The sequence below is a fragment of the Lithobates pipiens genome, unplaced genomic scaffold, assembly GCF_037356315.1.
Source record: "Lithobates pipiens isolate NorthernLeopardFrog02 unplaced genomic scaffold, aLitPip1_a1.2 Scaffold_19, whole genome shotgun sequence".
Taxonomy (NCBI): Eukaryota; Metazoa; Chordata; class Amphibia; order Anura; family Ranidae; genus Lithobates; species Lithobates pipiens.
Genome location: NW_027507764.1, coordinates 434,305,867 through 434,326,732, shown reverse-complemented (window position 1 = coordinate 434,326,732; position 20,866 = coordinate 434,305,867). Strand labels below are relative to the sequence as shown.

The 20,866-nt window shown below is 42.8% G+C and overlaps 1 protein-coding gene across 2 annotated transcripts in view; it reads left to right on the top strand.

The window, feature by feature from the left end:
• The window catches only part of LOC143997165 (ras-related protein Rab-10-like), a 74,528-nt gene that overhangs the window by 25,282 nt on the left and 28,380 nt on the right, over positions 1-20,866 (top strand). For both annotated transcript variants that reach the window (XM_077492625.1, XM_077492624.1), the window contains exon 3: positions 18,630-18,768. In XM_077492625.1, the coding sequence (XP_077348751.1) occupies positions 18,630-18,768 (139 nt within the window). The remainder of the gene's footprint in view (positions 1-18,629; positions 18,769-20,866) is intronic.

The following is a 20,866-nucleotide window of genomic DNA, read 5'->3' as shown; positions in this document are numbered from 1 at the left end:
AAACTTTTTTAACTAATAAAAAAATGAAAAGTGGGGCGTGCAAAATTATTTGGCCCCCTTGCGTTAATACTTTGTAGAGCCACCTTTTGCTGCGATTACAGCTGCAAGTCGCTTGGGGTATGTCTCTATCAGTTTTGCACATCTAGAGACTGAAATTCTTGCCCATTCTTCCTTGCAAAACAGCTCGAGCTCAGTGAGGTTGGATGGAGAGCGTTTGTGAACAGCAGTTTTCAGCTCTTTCCACAGATTCTCGATTGGATTCAGGTCTGGACTTTGACTTGGCCATTCTAACACCTGGATACGTTTATTTGTGAACCATGTCTTTGTAGATTTTGCTGTATGTTTGGGATCATTGTCTTGTTGGAAGATAAATCTCCGTCCCAGTTTCAGGTCTTCTGCAAACTCCAACAGGTTTTCATCCAGAATGGTCCTGTATTTGGCTGCATCCATCTTCCCCTCAATTTTAACCATCTTCCCTGTCCCTGCTGAAGAAAAGCAGGCCCAAACCATGATGCTGCCACCACCATGTTTGACAGTGGGGATGGTGTGTTGAAGGTGATGAGCTGTGTTGCTTTTACGCCAAACATATAGTTTTGCATTGTGGGCAAAAAGTTCGATTTTGGTTTTATCTGACCAGAGCACCTTCTTCCACATGTTTGGTGTGTCTCCCAGGTGGCTTGTGGCAAACTTTAGACAAGATTTTTTATGGATATCTTTGAGAAATGGCTTTCTTCTTGCCACTCTGCCATAAAGGCCAGATTTGTGCAGTGTACGACTGATTGTTGTCCTATGGACAGACTCTCCCACCTCAGCTGTAGTTCTCTGCAGTTCATCCAGAGTGATCATGGGCCTCTTGGCTGCATCTCTGATCAGTCTTCTCCTTGTCTGAGCTGAAAGTTTAGAGGGACGGCCAGGTCTTGGTAGATTTGCAGTGGTCTGATACTCCTTCCATTTCAAAATGATCGCTTGCACAGTGCTCCTTGGGATGTTTAAAGCTTGGGAAATCTTTTTGTATCCAAATCCGGTTTTAAACTTCTCCACAACAGTATTACGGACCTGCCTGGTGTGTTCCTTGGTCTTCATGATGCTCTCTGCGCTTTCAACAGAACCCTGAGACTATCACAGAGCAGGTGCATTTATACAGAGACTTGATTACACACAGGTGGATTCTATTAATGACCATCAGTCATTTAGGACAACATTGGATTATTCAGAGATCCTCGCTGAACTTCTGGAGTGAGTTTGCTGCACTGAAAGTAAAGGGGCCGAATAATTTTGCACGCACCACTTTTCAGTTTTTTATTTGCTAAAAAAGTTTCAAAAATCCAATAGATTTCGTTCCACTTCACAATTGTGTCCCACTTGTTGGTGATTCTTCACAAAAAAATTTAATTTTATATCTTTATGTTTGAAGCCTGAAATGTGGCAAAAGGTTGAAAAGTTCAAGGGGGCCGAATACTTTCGCAAGGCACTGTACATAGATCATCGTGCAAAGAAGGGTAGCAAGGGTAAGAGAGAGGAAAGGCTGGAAAGGGGAGGCTGGTACGATATAATAGGGTTCCTGGTTAAATTGTAGACTGAAGGTAAATTTGTGTGTTCACATTTGATTGTGACTCACCAAGGCCAAGGTAGTATACAGAAAATAATTAAATAAAAACAATACTGTACAATGATAAAGAAATATGAAGGCAGGATAATGCTCAAATGGGGAAAGGCCTGGATTCAATGGAAAGTAAGTTGAGCAGGACCATTATGGATTGATGGGTTTTTGTTGTAGGATTTCAAAGTTGTAAGGTGCAGAGTGGGGTGAGATAACCAGTGTTGCCATTGGTGTAAGAAGTTCTCTTGTGTCAAGTGAGCCTTGGCAAAGGCGTATTCATTCGGGCATGTTAATTTAGAGAGATTGTCACATCCTTAACAGATGGTGCTTTCGAGATTTTCAAATTGCAAGCAATGGAGAGTCTCGCAGCTATGAAAAAACAGGTGAGTAGGGTGTGAAATTTATAAGGTCATGAATCCTTGCCTAAGACTAACAAAGCTAGTTTGGGATCGTTCGCTATGTCCATGTTGATAACCATTGCTATTAGCTGGAAAACTTGAGTCCAAAAGGGTTTAATAACAGGACATTGCCACAAAATATGAAGGGGTGATCCAGTGGAGCCACATGGCCTCCAACATAGAGGAGATTGATTGGTGTAGATCGCAGTTAATTTTTGTGGGGTGTGGTACCATTGGTACACAAGCTTTTGGGGAGATTTCCAGTAGGTGATGCAACAGGAATAGTTTGGAGGGAGAGTTTGAGCTTGTTGCCATTGCTTTAGTGTGGTAGAGAAGGATTGGGAGTGTTCTTGGTATTATTGTAAAGTAATTTAGAGCTAGGGGAAGTTGAATTCCCAGATATTGTACGGACGATAAAGGAGCCCATGAGAACAGCGCAACTGATGCAAAAGCATTTTTGGTGGACGGGTCCAAATTGATGGGGAGCATGTAGCACTTGTGATACAATTTATATAATGAGAGAGTAGCTGACTAAGAGGAAGTAATGTACCCTATCAAATGCTTTTTCAGCATCTAAAGAGATTAATACAGAAGGCATGTTATGGTGTTTGGCCCATTGGATGAGATTGATGGAGCGTCTAGTGGTATTGGAGGTTTGGCAGCTAGGGACGAAGCCTACTTGGTCAGAGTGAATGAGGTGTGGGTTGAGTTGGGAGATACGGTTGGATACGTTTTTGCATAAAGCGTGGTGTCTGAGTTTAGAAGTGAGAGAGGGTGAAAGTTGTCAGAAGACCTGCCTGGTTTGGGGATGGAAACAATAATGGATTCTAAGAATTCTTGGGGACAGGATCCACGGTCAATAATGCTGTTAAATGTATCGGTCAGATAAGGAGTCAGACGGTCGGTGAATTGTCTATAATATTCATTCACAAATCCATCAGGGCCAGGAGATTTATGTAGGGTGAGGGACTTTTTGGCTTTGGCTACTTCGGTGTGTGTGATTGGAGAGGCTAGATCTGCAAGTTGGGAGTCTGTTATAGACAGAAGGTTAATGGAGTCTAAAAAATGGCAAAGAACTTCTGGGGCTGGGGATTGGAATGCAGGTTTGTCACATAGGTTAAATAGTGTGGAGTAAATTTGACTAAACTGTTCCGCAATTTCTGATCGGTTGAACAGTTTCCGGTCACTGGGAATCTTTGACGCTGCTAGCTAATGCCCTGTACACACGGTCAGACATTCCGACCACAAAATCCGTCTGATTTTTTTCCGACGGATTTTGGCCAAAACTTGTGTTGCATACACATGGTCGGACAAAGTTGTCGGAAAATCCAATCGTTCGGAATGAGGTGACCTTCGTTACGTACGACGGGACTACATAGAGGCCAGTAGCCAATAGCGTTCGTCTCTTTCTTCTAACTTCTTTCTTTATTATTTCTCCTGATCTCATGAATAATCTTTTTTGTTTTTAAAGCCAGATCTCCATAATAATGTTTGGATTTTTTTTTATTGTTATTTTTTTTTTAATCAAGAACTCCTTTTTTAGAATATTTTAAAATTATTTTCTAGTCATCTCCATCATTTTTTTTTTGTGTGTGTCAAGTTTACACAACAACATTATTATCTTGTCTTTTTAAATCTCAAGGAGGTTAGTTGGTGTCCCTTGTTAATTTGACATTGTATTTTTGAAATGTGTCTGTCTACTCACAAACAAACTGTCCTATTTGAAGAAAAACACATAGGTAAGTATTTTCAGAAAAAAAATCTAAATTTTTTCTGACTGATAATAAAATAAAGAAGGCAACGCTGAAAAAACTGGTGGAATTTGTGAAGCCTTTCCACCCCAGGGCACACATCAACTATTTGGAAAATAAAATTGGTAGCTTGAGAAGTCCATATAATAGGGAGCACAATCTGGTCTAGGACTCCCAGAGATCATGAACAGCAGCAGATGATAATGCAGATAATGCAGAATGCTGCATTAGCATACTTAATGAGGCCCAGTGCTGCCTCCTCTATGTTACTCCCCTTCCTGGACATTTTTGCTGGAAGGTGGAGAAAAGGCACCTGGGATTGGGTGAGGCTACAGGGCCCTGCCACCTCCTGGCTGACACTTAACCCCACTTCCTCCTGGCAGACACTTACCCCCGCCTCCTCCTTTCTGCCACTTTCCAGAGCCTCGTTCTGGCTAAGGTCTTCCTGTGTATGAAAAAGTTACATACTTTTAGTTTTTGGTTCATCGATCACACCCAAATTTCAGCTCAAGACTATTGCAAATTGAATGTTAATAAATAGAAAAGATTATCATTCTGACCCCAGCCTTTTTAATTCTTGTCACACTCATTTTTGGCCCCTACTGTCAATTGACATGTCAAACACTTTTTGTTAAATCATTAATTTGTTAGCAAGAATAACATCAAGTAAACAACAATCATTTTCAGACAATAAATATGTTAAAAAATACTATACCTGGCTCTAGCTAGTCTCCTCAACTTCTTCCAGGATGGAAGGCCCAGGTTGGTCCTCGGAAGCCTTAGCTGGGGTTGAGGGAAGGGTGAATGGAAGTGTAGAAAGTGATTCCCTGGCTTCCACCTGGTCTTCCAGAAAGCACATCCTGCTGTAGTACCACAGACTGGATACATACACATCCTCTGCTGCAGCTCCTGATCTCATGGAAGCCTGGACCTTATTAAGCTCTTTCCTATATGTGCTTCTCAAGCTACCAATTTTCTTCTTCACGAACTCGATGTCTGCATCGCGGACCTGCGTCTTCACATATTCCAGCAATTTCTCCAGCGATGCCTTCCTAGCTGGTTTATTGAGATATAAGGGGTTTTTAACCTCCCACAAATTTCGCATATCCCTGTATTTGTCTATGAATTGGCCCATGAATTCAAGGTCTTTGAATTGTTTCATATTTGCTGTAAGACAAAACACAAGACAGAAACACTAAATATCAGGCTAAACCCTACTAATCTTATCCCAATATAGGCCTCAATCTAGAATCAGTATAGGCCACTGTTCATCCTCCTTCCTCAGCACACCGAATATACGTACGACACACGCGTCTTAACTTTATATACACTGCGCATGCGTGAAACTCTGCCGCGCCGCCCGCCCCTCACATTCTTTCTCGAAAATTCCCTGCCCCGTCTCTTTCGTCTCAGTGGGAGAGGAACATGGCAGAAACAGAGCAGGTGGTCACTACTACTATTAGTAACGAGGAGGAAAGCCCGGAGGCTGAAACGTCCTGATCCAGGAGAAGGTTTAAGGCATTCAATATGTCCTTTGAAGAGATGGTGGAGATGGTCCACATATTGAAGAGGGCCGACTATGATGGCAAGAATGGACCGTAACCAGACCCCAATCTGCAAAAGGCCAAAATCATGATGAAAGTGGTAAAGAGTCTGCGGTGGAAATTTGGGATACGACGATCTAAGGAGAAATTAAGGAAACGCTGGTCAGACCTAAAATTAAGGGAGCACGATCAGTACAGAATGATAAAGAAAGTGCTTCAAAAAAGTAAGTACTTGTGTGTTCCTATTATGATTATTAACTTGCATGCTGCTCCATGTGCTTTTCTTTACTATTGTACAGTTTAAAACGGCTACTTTGATGTTCGTGGGCATAGTAATCTTTCGTAGGAAACATTGTTAATTTGCCAACTAAATACCATGTTTTTAGCTGATACAAGGTTAACTACATTTGGTCATGCTAATTTGTATTAAGAGAAGTTTAGGACATTGTTGTCTAGATGTCTTTGAAACTAGTATGAATTGCAAACTTGATTCGGTGTAATGTAAGGAGAGGACACTCAGCAGCTGTTTACACATCTGGACTCAGGAGCACTAGTGTGGGACACCAGAGCACATTTTTTAGGGTGACCCACACAGGTGCTCCAGTGGAGACTTGCAGTGTGTCCATGTGTGAAACTTGTCCAAATAAGGTAAGTATTCCAGTTTGGTTAAGAGAATTAATCGTGTCTTCAACTTGGAACTCTGGCCAAACAGACAATTGTACCCCACTTCAAAGTAATCTTTCACATTCATATTTCTGTCCACAAATATCTGTGTGCTAAGTATACCTTTTGTTTCATTCTCATAGGGGAGAAAAGACTCGGGACGTCTGAGGACAGCATGAACCCCCTGCCTCCTCAAGAAGGGGAACAGACGACACCACAATCTGTGGATATGGAGGAAGGAGAGGTGGAAGAAGTGCTCCCATTTGGCACCACAACAGGTCAGTGTCGGAAACCACAGATTGAGGTAATAGATGTATGCCTGCATATTTTTAATATATGGTGTGTATTTTTATTTTAGGTGATGTTCAGGTTGTGGTACCAAAATCGAGTCATTTCACCAGTGACAGTGCACAACGGCTTATCCAGGAAATCATGTCTTGTAGTTGTAATTTGGGCCTTATCAAAGAAAAAACCAAGGAGATTAAACAAAGAATGAAGAACATGATTGATGTATTAGGGAGAATCTAAATCCGAAAAATATTCCTGGATTTTTTTTTTTATACAAATTAAATAAAACGCACATGTGAATGTGCACTGAGTAAAAGGCTTTCTACTCAACAATGTCTGGCTTCTTCTTTCAATGCTCAATAACACTTTTTGTATTAATTTGGTGTTTACAGTGACAATAGCTGTTAATTAAATAATGTGAAAACCACTTGGCACTACAAGTGCACTAGGAGAACCTAGGTGACAGATAAAAAAAACACAAGCAGTAAATCCAAATCAAGATTTTATCATATCGATTTTTTTTTAATTTAAAAAATATTTACAAATTAGCTGGCATAGCAATGGTCCCCCTACCCGTAAAATATTCCACATATTTTTCACGCACTTCTCGGGCGCTTTGGGAGGACAAGCCAGGACGGAAAGCTTCCAGGACTGTCAGTGTTGTTTCACAAAGTCCGGCCTCATGCCCAACTGAGGCTATATAATTTGGAGAATTTCTTTTTAAAAAGTTGTGCAGGATGCAGCAGCATAAAACAATGTGGTTCAGTTTGTACTCCGCCAGGTTGATTGCCGTTAGAAATAGACGGAACTGGCTGGCCATTATCCCAAAGGTATTCTCCACGACTCTTCGGGCTCTGGCCAGCCTGTAATTAAAAACCCTCTTCTCTGGGGTGAGGGTCTTCTGGGGGAATGGCCTCATCACGTGATTGGCCAGACCAAATGCTTCATCAGCAATAAAAACAAACGGAAGTCTTTCGACATGCTCTATCACAGGTGGCAATCCCAAGCCACCGCTCTAGAGATGTCCCTAGAACTCAACTCGGTCTGGGCAAAGACTCCACCATTCGACATCTGCCAATTCTTCCCCACGTCCACATAGAGAAATCGTATGTCGCCGACACCACAGCCATCAGCACGATACTATGAAACCCCTTATAATTAAAATAGTATGACCCTGAAAGGGGTGGTGGGACGATGTGGATGTGCTTCCCATCTATTGCCCCTCTGCAGTTGGGAAAGTCCCAACGATGGGCAAAGTGGGATGCCACAGTTTGCCATTCCTGTGGCGTTGTAGGAAACTGTGGAGTCCAAACTGAAAAAACAAAAATGAATTTTGCACATAAACATTGCAAGCAGATTAGACACAAACATTCTTGGCCAACATCAGTATAACATTGATTTTAATGTGTATTTAAAGACAAAAAAATAAGGTCAACTTATCAGATTCCTCAACCCCTTTCATGGCCCATTGTCCAAATTTGGGGGGTTCTAAATGAGTTTGTGAGCCCAGAAAAAGCCTCTGACACTCTGCATAAATTTAAGGACAACAATAACACTTGTACAAATTATAGAGGGTGTTTAGGGTAAAGCAGTACAATGGAGCTGACAAAATACATTGTTAAGTGACTAGGCTAGGTGTGTATGGGCACAGGATAGCATGCTGGGGAGGTTAGTGAAGGCAAATATGCATGTAGGCCAAAAAAGGTGCATTAAAAGATTCAAGCATGCATGAGGACAAAGGGGAGATTCACAGCATATTACAATCAGGGTAATTATGGAATTATGAAAGAAATACAAAACATTAGCATACATTAAATACATATAATGTGATATTATAGGATAAAACTTACAATCATATAGTCCTTCTGCAGAACCTGAATAATAGCAGAACAGGTCTCTGGAATAATGATTCCCAGAGCCTGGGAGGAGATGCCTGTCGACAACTTAAGGTCCCGTAGACTTCACCCTGTCGCCAAGTACCGCAAGGTGGCGACTAACCTCTGCTCGGGAGTGATGGCTTGCCGCATGCAGGTGTCTTGCCTGCTAATATAAGGAAGGAACGCACTGAAGAACAGCAAGGCCTGTGAAGAGCGAGCTGAAAATCAGAAATGAGCGGACAAGAACGCACTGAAAAACATATACGAACTGACTACACACACTGAAAAACAAATACAAACCCACAAGCACAAACTGAACAGCAGTAAAACGATCAAAATAAGCACAAGTCTTAAAATAGCGAATCGTCTCTCACCAAACTTCTACTAACACGAGATTAGCAGAAGGAGCCCAAAGGGTGGCGCACTGGGTATTGAACTTCCTTTTTCTAGTCCCGTCATACGTGTTGTACGTCACTGCATTCTTGGTCGTCAGAATTTGGTGCGATTGTGTGTATGCAAGACAGCTTGAGCAAAATCCAGTCAGTATTCTGTTGGAAAAAACATCAGAGCTTTTTCCAACCAAAATTCTGATCGTGTGTACACGGCATAAGAGATGTATTCATTAGGGCTGTGCTCAGCCCTTCCTTCTCTGATCTGGTCGCTCAGCTGTTGGCTAATTGCCAGCTCCCATCTCTCTCCTCAGTTACTCAGCTGTTATTGATATCCTGCTTGTCAGTCCTGCCTACTTAAGCTTTCCCCTCCAGCAGAGCTCTGCCTTCGCCTTGGTCAACATTACAAGAAACATCTCCTGCGTTGCTGTTTAAAGACCGGCTTTGCTGACATCACTTCTGGTTTTGGATCTTGCTTGCTGTTCCACTACATTGATCCATGACTTCTGGCTTGGCTGCCTATCTGTTCCGGTTACTGAAATTTGGCTGTTTTGACTACGTTTGTTCTTTTTACTTTTATTATTTAACAAGTGTGATTTAACTGTACTTCTAATTTCATGTTTTCTAACAGTATTTGGGAGGTTAGTTGAGCTACCAGTTTGATAAATATACCTCTGATGAAGGCTTTGTGACTGTTCCAGATAATCGAGGGGTCAGAAACTGAGCTGGAGATGGTCGTAAAAAAAAGTTCAAGGGCAGATTCAATCTGTTTCTGGTAATAAGGCTTGGTAAGAAGGCTGTGGCTACTCTAGAGTAAACTTGTCTTCCAGAAAGAGATCGATACTCGAGTATACACTGTGAGAAGAGGAGTAGAAGGTGAATTCTCTCTCCTTGCCATGAATGCACCTCCACGGGTCAAAGAGATCCTCTTGGGAAAGAAGGGAGTTTAGAGAAGGAGGGCGATCTACGGGTGGGGCTTGTGGAGTCCATTGGGGGATCTAGGATTTTGTTGATGTCCCCACGGATTGCTATGGGGTTGGTTTTGTAAGGTTGGAGACTAGTGAAAAGAGAGTTAAAAAAGGACATGGTGGGTGTTGGGAGCATATAAATTAAGACTCATGTGGAAGTTTTTGATTTTTGCAGTGATAATGAGAAACCGGCCATTGGGATCAGCATCTAAGGAATGCAGTTGGAAGGAGGTTGAGTCGCGCTTTTTTATTTGGAGTCAGCATTAGCAAAAAAAAAAAAGTGGAAGCATTTTGGTGGTTTAGAAGCAGTAAAATGTGTTTCTTGGATACATACTACATTACTCTTGGCAGAAAGAGCCTCTTTCCACATGAGAGATCTTTTAAAGGAACTGTTAAGTACCTCAGCATTTAAGGATAGGGTTTTGAGTGACATGGTGATGTATGAGGGGATGTAATTGTGTCATGTGTTTATTATTGGCAACATGAGAGAGTTGACCTTCAGAGTAACCACTAGACCTGGAAGACTTGGCGTGTCAGACCATATGTTGTGAGTGGTCATATGGGGGAGAAGGGTTGTACCAGCTTTTAAGGAGGCGAGGAGGAAGAGGGGAAGGGTGTAGGTAAGAGAACAAGGCACAAAAATAAGTGTACATTCTTGTTTGCATAGCACACCTGTAATCTGGGGAGGAAAAAAATTATCAACAATCAATAATAAGAACAAAATATATCAAACGTTATCTGGTTTAAACAACAACAAAGAAGCCCAGCATGGGAAACTGTGTAAGTAGCTGTGTACGCTACGTAGCCAATGCTAATCTGATAGAGTGGCAAGATTGTGGAAGGTGGGTGTTATCCACTTGAGGTGATAAATAGTCACTAATTTGCCTTGGAATGTGACTACATGTTTTGTGGTGAATCCCCATTTATAGGAGATATTTCGCTCTCTCAGGGTGGATGTGACTGGTGCCAGCTCACAGGGCTGTGTATGGGTCTGGGAATACCGAAATTTTTTGGGTGGACAGGAGTATACACTCTTTCACTTGGAAGAAGTGGAGACAAACTAGAACATCGCTGGGTTTTTCCATTGGAATGTGTGACGGTTTAAAGGAGAAGTTCATTCGGCTGGGCTTCCCCTATGGGTCACAGGAGTGCAATTTGTTTTGCACTCCTGTGACCTGTTTTCATCAGAGAGTGGTCTGAAGTCCACTCTTTGCTGACGTCACCAAGATCAGGCCAGGCACCACATCATCCCGACTCTGGAAGTCTGGATCCACCAGGTGCCTAGACTGATAGGTGTCTCAGGCACTCAGTGAGCCGCTGAGAGGCTGATGGGCACTCCCCGACTCTCCACCATTCAGTGCTCCAGTGAGCATGGAGGAGCAGAGCAAGAGAGCCGCTGATTGACAGTCAGCAGCTCTCCGTTTAGGGAGGTGAGAGAACTAAGACACTGGCGACGTTCGGTGGCTCAATTCTCAGTGAAGAGGCGGCGGGGGACAGATGCAGCACTGGACCGATGTTGCATCCACCTAGGTAAGTATTATTATGGGATAAAAAAATCCCATACTTCTCTTTTAAAGTTTCTATGCGCCCTTTTAATAGTGAGGTCAAGGACGGTCAGTGAGGGGACCAGAAGTTTAAAGAATTGTTGGAGATAGGAGGTCAGCTCTGCAGGAGAAATGGTCTCAATGATGCCCCTAATTTTGAGATTGTTCCTGCAAGAGCAATCTTCTAGGTCCGCTAGTTTGGCAGGGACACATTGTAATTCTTCCGCTTGATAAGTTGATGTTCCAGAGTGTCTGTGCAGTCACCAAGGTCACCAATCTGAGACTGCATGTGTGACATTGATTTATTCATATCTTTCCTGAGGTCTCTTTGAAGAGAGAGGAGCATGTGTTTGAGTGTGTTTTCACATACAGGGCTATCAGAGGAAGGTAGTGCAGCTAATGTGGTGGTGTCAGGGCTGGGCTCACTTGCCACCATTTGCAGGTTGTCACTTGCCACCATTTGCAGATTGTCACTTGCCACGTCACATGCCACCATTTGCAGATTGTCACTTGCCACATCACCTGCCACCATTTGCAGATTGTCACTTGCCACATCACCTGCCACCATTTGCAGATTGTCACTTGCCACGCCACTTGCCATATCACTTGCCAATTGTCACTTGCCAAATCACTTGCCACCATTTGCAGATTGTCACTTGCCACATCACTTGCCACCGTTAGCCAGGGGCGGATCCAGGGGGGGGCAACAGGTCAATTGCCCCCCCCGAGATAGTAGCAGTGAGAGTGAGACAGTGACATGTCATTGTCACATTCTCACTTGCTCTGTTCGTTCGCGTGTGCCGCTGCCTCCTCTGCCCGAGTCTCTCTCTCTCACATAACCCGATCAGCGGGCAGCGGCGCAGAGAGAGAGAGAGACTTGTAGTTACGCCCAGCCAGCACTGCAGTGAGAGACCATGGTCACGTTTAAGGCAGCTGGATCAGCCTCGCCTCCTCATTGGCCATTGACAGATAGGAGGAGGAGGAACAGCGGTGGGTGGAGCCTCTCTCCTGCACTCGTTGCTAACGCCTGGGCCGCCTGGCGTCTAGCAACGAGTGACGTCATGGTCACGCCGGTCACGTGGGAGGGAGACAGACACAGACTCAGCGGAGCAGAGCTGCTGGAGCCTGGAGAACAGATCAGGCAGCCGCAGCGGCGCAGCCAGGGAGAGCTCAGAGCAAGAGCAGACTGACTGAGTCAATGTTATGCCAGTGAGTGACTGTGATAATCAATCACAGTCACTGTATTTAAGATGTTCAACTTCAGCTAAAAAACGAAGTCTTCCTGCAGAGTGGCACTTGCAGCAATCTTAGTTCTGGAGTCCGCCCCTGACGTTGTTGGTCCCACCCACCCAGCTCCCCCTCCATCTTGTTCACGCTACAGGCCTCCGCTCTGCCACCCCTGAGTTAGTTTTAGCTCCACCCACCTCCTCCATCTTCTCCACCGGTTTGAGCAGTGCAGTCTACAGAGTGAATTCTACATAGAATATTGAGAAGATTACTGCTGGATCCATCCATCCCATCCATCTCCACTCCATTGCTCCTGCATGGGAACGGTACCCCTCCCCTCACCAGACTACCAAAAGAATTGCCTAAACGTGAGTAAAAGTATGAATGAATGTTATGTGACAAATCGCAAAATACCATGTGCCATTATGTATGATTATTTCTTGTGATCCTGCGCTGCGTTACTTTGACTGGCTGATAATTGCGCGGTTGTGCAATCAATGCTGTACCGAATTTAAATTGATGTCCTTTTTTTCCCACAAATAGAGCTTTCTTTGCTGACATTTGATCATCTCTGCGTTTTTTTTTATTTTTTGTGATATAAACAGAAAAAGAGCAAGAATTAAAAAAAATAAAAATAAAAAAACAATATTTTTTGCTTTTGCTATAAAAAAATATTGCTTCCTCAGTTTAGGCCATTCTGTATTCTGCTCCATATTTTTTGAGAAAAAAAAAATACCAGTAAGTGTATATTGATTGGTTTGCGCAAAATTCATAGCGTCTACAAACTATATTTATGGCATTTATATTTAATTTTTTTTTACTAGTAATGACGGCGATCAGTGATTTTTAGCGGTACTGCAACATTGCAGCGGAGAGATCGGACCAATAACTGACACTTTTGACGCTTTCGTTTCTGGCAGTGCCCCTCCCGAGACTTGACTCTGGATCCGCCCTTGCCGTTAGCAGATTATCACTTGCCACCATTAGCAAATTGTCACTTGCCATGCCAGCCAGTGCCACCAAATGTGCATTGTCGCTGCATTGGTGGCAGGCTGGCAGCACTGGCCCATTTATTGAGGGACGGAGAGCGGAAATATGGGGCAGGCAGTGAGAGATGATGTAATCTCTCTGCTCCCCACCACACCTCCGACATTTAAAAGACCCACGCTGTGAGGGTGGAAGAGTGCTGATGTGTAGCGGGCAGTGAGAGATGATGTCATCTCTCTGCTCCCCGCCGCACAACGCTCCCACATTGAAGTGGCCCAGCTGTGAGGGCGGAAGAGCGTTGACAGGTGGGTGGAGAGAGATGATGTCCTCTCTGCTCGTCCACCCGCTCGTCTCTCATTCACCTCCAATGCCACCCGCTGCAGCCGTGACCTGCCCACTCTTCTCTCCTCCACCTCAAATGCCACCCACCCCAGCCGTGACCTGCCCGCTACCTCTCCTCCACCTCAAATGCCGTCGCCGTGACACACTGAGACTTGGGGCTATGGGCTCCACACTCGGGGGTCAATCCTCGATAGCCACACCCTGGTGACGCCTATGCTTGTACATAAGTACTCGCCGGTACCTTTGCAATGGAATTTGAGCACATACAAAATCAATGGACTGAAGTCACTATGACAAGGCCGGGCTCACACAGGAGTAGTGCAGGAAACTGCATATGATTTGGACAGGAACTGCCCCACAATCCTGTCCAAACCACATTCTTTGCAGTGGGATTTGAGCCCATTCATTTTGTATGGGCTCAAATTGCACCGCAAAGTGATCGGTTTTAGGTATTGTACTCTTGGAAATGCTTAGTATCAGTACCGATACCGGTATTGGTGCAACCCTATGTGCAAGCATTGCTGAAGCGTGTGCATGTATCCAGGCACTAGCTGTAAAATGGCTGCAGGAGTTCAGTGATGCCATAATGCAACAAAAATGAAAAAAAAAAATTAAACAGTGTTTTATAAAAATGATTGAAACACAGTGCTTTAGCAAACTAAATCTCAGTCAGTTATGGTTTACATAATTTTTAAGAGTTTTCCTATTATTTAGCAGATGCTTTAAAATAAGAAGTAATTTGGAAAATGCGGTGCATTCATTTCAAGTCACATTTCTTGCTACTGCAACACTTATGGATCAGGTGACTAAGTAATATGTTACTTCTACATTCTCAACTGTGTTGCTTTAGTGAGAAATAGAACTACTGTGTTAATATTTCTTATAAATGGCCTGAAGCAGCTACAAGAACTATCTTAATTTGATAATGTCCCATTAGTTTTTCTAGATTATTTGGTTTGTAAATGCTACAAAAAAAGGTATTGTCATGTGCCTGATCAGAATGACTGTTTTATTTTTTTTAAATGAAAATTTTTCTTTATATTTTAACCTTAAAGAGGATATCTCCTAGGAAGTCGTTTTATGCTAAAAAGTGACACGTGTATATTATTATTTTAAATCTGGGTTACACTCCACCATTCATTCTGAAATGAAAAATTTGGACAGAAATAAATAGCTCCAGAGTAGGCCTTTAGGAAAAATGCATTACGAACAACTGATTTTGATTCTAATTGATTGCAGCTATACTAATCTTGTATAGGTAGCCTTCTTTCGTGTTATATTAAATACATTTTATCCCAGGAATCAGCAGTATACTTATAGTATTTTAAGATTGTGACCGTACCTCACCTTGAGTTAAATTTAAAAACACCAGGTAGTCAACCCTAGGCTCCTTTTACATAGGTAGTGGACTTTACTGCCCATCTGAAAAGCAATTAACAGTGGATAGGGATTCAGAGGAAGTTGAGTGGTGCCATGTCCTTTTTTTTATCTCAAGGTGGATTTTACATTTGAAATACTGGTGCAGTTCCATTGACTTGAAGAGTTGATTTTGCAAGCAACATCTCCTGCTAAATGTGACATGCCAAGTTAAATTTGGCACACAGCAAAGCATTAACGCTGTGGCAATGTGACCTGGCCTGAGTGGCTATCGTGCTAATTTCTGCATATGCCACCAACCAGTAAGTAAAAACTGGTGATTTGCTGTCTGTGTGACCTTAGCCTCACATAGTTTACAAGGATAAACCTATGACAAAAAAAATAATTCCGGAGTAGAACAGTAGAGAACATCATCAGTTGCAGATACTGGCTGCCTGACAAGTCATAGAAGTCGTGCCCTTTCTCCAATAACATGCTGAGAAAAGAATCATATGCACACAGAAAAAGTTTAAATTGTTTTTAGATTACAAGATTAGTTTCCATTCACAAAGCTTTAAAGTGATTGTAAAGATTTTATTTTATTTTTTTAAATAACAAACATGTTATACTTACCACCTCTGTGCAGTTGGTTTTGCACAGAGCAGCTCCGATCCTCCTCTTCTCGGGTCTCTCTTCGCTGCTCCTAGCCCTTTCCTCCTTTGAGTGCCCCTTTTATTTTCAGCTGTATGACTGTAAATTCCAAATCTCATTGAAGATAGGTTAAACATAACTGTCACTTTTTTGAAATGAGGATTATTTTCCTGGTGTGTAGGCTTTCTGAATTAAGCCTCTTGCTCGCTTTAAGCCTGGAACACATGGGCTGAAAATCAGCCAGTATCGTCTAGTTAAATAGAAACCTCCCAACATTGGGCCCATGTGTACAACAGCCTATCTGACAGAAGCTGGCTGAATGGCCAACTTCTGTTGATCAAACATGCTGGAAAACCAGTATCAAATCGTCATCCAGTGAGTGCTGACCGACTGTGAGTGCCGTACGGTGTGTTCTGGTTGGGGGGGGGGGGGGGGGGGACTAAAGTAACTAAGTGTCCTTAGAAGAGGGAGTACATTAGCCACCAAGATGGCAGAGTTTCTCCATAATTCAGGTGTTTGGTACCCCATCTTGTTCCTGTTTCAGGAATACAAAAGGTGGTGCCCTGGGCCATCATAGTAATTGCTGATGGCCAATTAGCAGTCTGCTAACAGTTGGCTGTAGTTGGCAGGATGGGGTATGTCACCACTGGGGAGGATGTGCTGGCCTTACTGGTTGGGCCTTAGCTGGAAGGCAGAGTCCATGAAGAAGCTGCATTATCGAGGCAACTGGGGGGTGAGACATCTTGTTGGACTGTGTGTACAGAACAAGGAGCATGTTCCAGCCTACTTAGAAGAGAGGCTCGGAAGATGGGGTTTGACCCTGTTTGATGGTTCTGTTTAATTGGGGAGTTGCCACAGACAGTAGGCTGTGATTTATTCCTGAAAGAAGACTGACACCATGCATTTACAGCCTTAATGAAGTCTTGGTGCCGGTGTGCCCATGTTATAATCGAGTGACCCAAACATCCTCCCTTGAGCACATTGTGGCAGGTGTTGTACTTACCTGTTTGAGGTGCCACAGGACTTGTCAATGCATTGGGAAGAAGATGGAGCCTAAGAAGAGATTCCAATTAGTAAAGGTTCAGAGGTCAGAGTAATGGATCCCCTGGGCTCTCCTCTTATGTATATACTCATTCATGTTCCAGGAAGTTGACGGAAAGTGCCCTGGGACGGCATGGTGATTGCTGGTGACCAATTAAGAGCCTGCTTACAAGTTTGGCACATTTACCTGGATTTATTTTGTAATGTAGAAGACGTTTGGTTACCTATTAACGCATGCTAATGAGTGTCAGAAACATACCGAAGCATTTTCAATCACATAGATTAGATTCAGTCAACTTTAACTAGAATTAAACCCTCCTATTTTACAGCCAATGAAGCTGCCATCTTAGCCTCTGTTTGATTTGCATCTGCCATGGTCCTTCACATGATCAGTTAAGCAATTTGAGGGCTTGACAGTTTGATTTAGGGCACTAACAAGTGTGACAGTTATCATTCATGGCATGCCTTGAATGTAACTGTTTTGTGAAACAGTTAAATCAATGGGTTCAGTTTAGCTTTAAACCGATTACCATCTAATATGTCAAGGCAGATATTAGTTGTCCAAGAACATGGTGGTGAAAATCACCCTGTTCTGTTTCCACAATCTAGTCACCATAGTGCCAGTGTGAGACAACTGTTAATTGTTTGAGTTATATGGTTGAAGGTGTGACTTGGTGTTCTATACACCTGGGTAAAGATGTAAACCTGCATTATATGTGTAAGACAGATAGTGTTGTAGGCCCCCCACCCCATTCAGATATGGTTGATCTAGAACAGTGGTTCTCAACCTTTTTAGTGCCGTGACCCCTTAATAAATTTCCCAAGCTGTGGGGACCCCTAACAGTAAAATTATTTTCGTAGCCTGGGTTGTCAGCACCCAAGGCAAGACAAGTCATTTGCACCCCTAACCCATGGACATTTAATGCACCCTGCGTCCCTTCCACTTGTACGGTATTAAAACCCCTTATGGTACATTTTAGGATGTACCACTCTCTCTCTATGTCCTCCTTTCTTTCCCTTTTATCTGTCTCCATCCTAATTTTTTTTTCCCCTATCCCTCTCTCTCTAGCCGTCTTTCTTGTTCTTTCTCTTATTCTTTCTCTCCCTTTTTCTTTGTTCCTCCCCCTCTTTTCCTCTCCCTTCCATGTATTCTCTGTTTCCTTCTCTTACTCCTTGGTGGAGGGGTGGGGGGAATGGGATGAGTGTCAGTGCTGGTGGGAGTTGGGATGAGTTGCAATGCTGGAGAGGGTTTTGATCAGCCAGGTTAGGTGCTCTTGATCAAGGTCATCTGCTGATCTGAGAACTGTAGTGGGGACTTTTAATGACAACTATAATCACAGGTAGTGCTACTCATTTGTCTCCGGCTTCACTGTGGCTCCGACTTTGTGATGTCTCGTAGCAGTGACACCTATGCCGAAATCAAGCGAGGGTCTCCTCCAACCCCTCCCACTTAATATTCCTCACCAGTCAGCTGACCTCTAGTCTCTGCCCCCCAGTCATGCTGTGAACTGAATGGGTCGGCTGTGAAGAGGCTAAATGCCACGGGCTCAAGGATCAGCCCAGGTGGGCACCCACAGGCTCCCTGCTGGGCAGCCATAAAAAGACTGGGAGAGAGGTAGGGCTTCAGGAACAGCCCAGGATTCGGTGACCCCTGGTAAATGTGCACCTTCTTGTCCTCAGATGATTGTCCTTTTTCCTTTAGTATAGGATGTCTGTTGGATCTTGATCTGCAGAGTCTACCCTTCGTGTTGCTGTTTTGGGCCACCTATAGGTTAAGTTGTTGTTTTGCATCCCCCAAGTACAGGTGTAGCTAAGCCAATAGCTAGTTCCAAAATATGGTGTCAGGAGTCTTCACTGAACAGCAAGAGACACGAACTGTCTTAATATTGTATGTCTAGTAGTGGGATGGTGTAATTTGTGATACATTCAGCCCGGCTTTGCTGGGGAAATGGATTTTCATCAGAAATTATTATAAAATGTAAGTGAACTCTTTGTTGTTTCAGGGATACAGCAGGACAAGAAAGATTTCACACCCTCAGTGTCAGTTATTTCCGTGGTGCTCAAGGATTTGTACTTGTTTACGATATCACAAATACAAACTCATTTGAAAACATTTCTTTGTGGATGAAGGACATTAAAATGGTAAGTAACAGATGAAAATTTAAAGAGATTTTCCTTAAAATGTTGGGGTAGTACTTTATCTCATTGAGAATTATGTATATTAGCGCACCAGACTTCTTCCAAGGTGATTGAAAACTGGAGGCAGCTTTCCAAGACCCAACAAAATGAGAGGGATTTACTAAATCTGGTGCAGCTTTGCATAGAAACCAATCAGCTTCCAGGTTTTAGCGTCAAAGCTTAACTGAACAAGCTGAAATTAGAAGCTGAATGGCTACCATGCACAGCTGCATCAGATGCTGTGTGCTCCAATAATTTAGTAACTTTCGACCCTATGTGTCTTCCATGAGTATTTCCTTGTCGTGGAATGCATGACAGTCATAGAAATAAATTACCGTAATACATTTATGCAATGTGATGAAAATTAGATATTTCAACAAAGCCCCTTTGAGGTCTGTGTGTTGTTTGGTTTCATTTAGTGCGAATGAGTAAGTGCACAATATACTTGAATGATAAATCTATTTTACTACAGTAGAAAATAACGGTGTCTTTTGCCTGTACTGTATATATAACAGTTGATTGCTGGCCCCATAATCTGTCAGTAAGTGGCTTAGGCTGCATTCACACCTGAGCGTTTTTAGCTTGTAAAACGCCAGAAAAACTGCACTTCTTTTTGGGCAGATTACAGGCGCTTTTCTACTTTTTACATTGGTGGCCTCTTGACCTGAAAAATCCTGGCAAAAATGCTCAACCTCAAAGTTGCCAATTTATGATCATTACTCTGTTAAATAGATAAATAGAAATGGATACATTATTAGATTAGATAAATTATCAAGGCTGACAAAACACTGTTTCCACTTTCCCCAGTGGAAGGCAAAAAAAATGTCAAAGGCAACTTTGGCGAATGATTAAAAAAAAATATTCATGAAGCCCCAAACATATTCAGATCTATTTTCCTGAATTAAAATATTTCTATACTAACCTTTTTTAGGTTTGTAAAGGAATGATTAAAACCCCCGTTAGACTTACCGGTAATGGTATTTTCATGAATCTTCCAGGACAGCTACTTGAGAGATGATTGGCTCCACCTTCTACAGGAAACACAAATCAGACATAATTTAAAATGCCTCTCCCTCTCCTCTTACCCTCAGTAATTTGAAGATAAAGTAAACATTCACCAAAAGTGTACTTGGCAGAGGAATAACAGAACCTCACTAAAACACCACCAACAGGTTATATAAGGAGACCAGTGAATAAAGAATAGGATGGGAATATTCCCCTCTTCATTTTCCGGGACAGCTACTTGAGAGGATAAGAAAGATTCTATACCTTAGGGAGGGACAACAGACTGAAGCACTTTCCTTCCAAGGGAGAGGTTCTGGCTGAAGAGCATCTGGACTCTATAATGCTTGATGAATGCATGAGAGGAGGACCAGCAGCTTTGGATACATCTTTCCATGATGCTCCCACACTTTCTGCCCATGATGCGGCCAGAGATCTAATAGAGTGAGCTCTAACTCTGGTAGAAGGGGTCTGACCTGACGACCTGTAAACTTCACAAATAGCTTCCTAATCCATCTGGCAATTGAACCCCTGGATGTTTTGGTCCCCTTTTTGGGGCCACCAAATTAAATTAATAGTTGGGAGGATTTCCTAAACTGACTAGACACTTATAAATAATGCAGAAGACATCTTTTCACATCCAGAAAACTAAATCTTTCCTCCTCCAAATTCCAGGGGGAGGAACAAAAACTAGGAAGAGCTACTTCCTGGGATCTGTGAAAAGTGAAAGAGACTTTGGGTAAATACAAAGGATCAGGACTAATCACTACCCTGTCGTCTAACATTTTTTAAGAAACGGTCTTTACAAGAGAGGGACTCCAAATCAGAAATCCTTCTCCCTGAAATTATAGCCAAAAGAATGTCAATCTTTAAAGTTATCAATTTCAAAGAGGCCTTGTGTAAAGGTTCAAAGGGAGCTCTGGTAAGAGCATTCAATACTAATGACAGATCCCAGGGGGAATCTGTCTAACAACTTTGGGTGTACGTCTAGCTAGTATGAATATTTTAATCAAAGGGTCCTTAGACAGTCTTCTTTCCATGAACAGAGACAGGGCAGCCA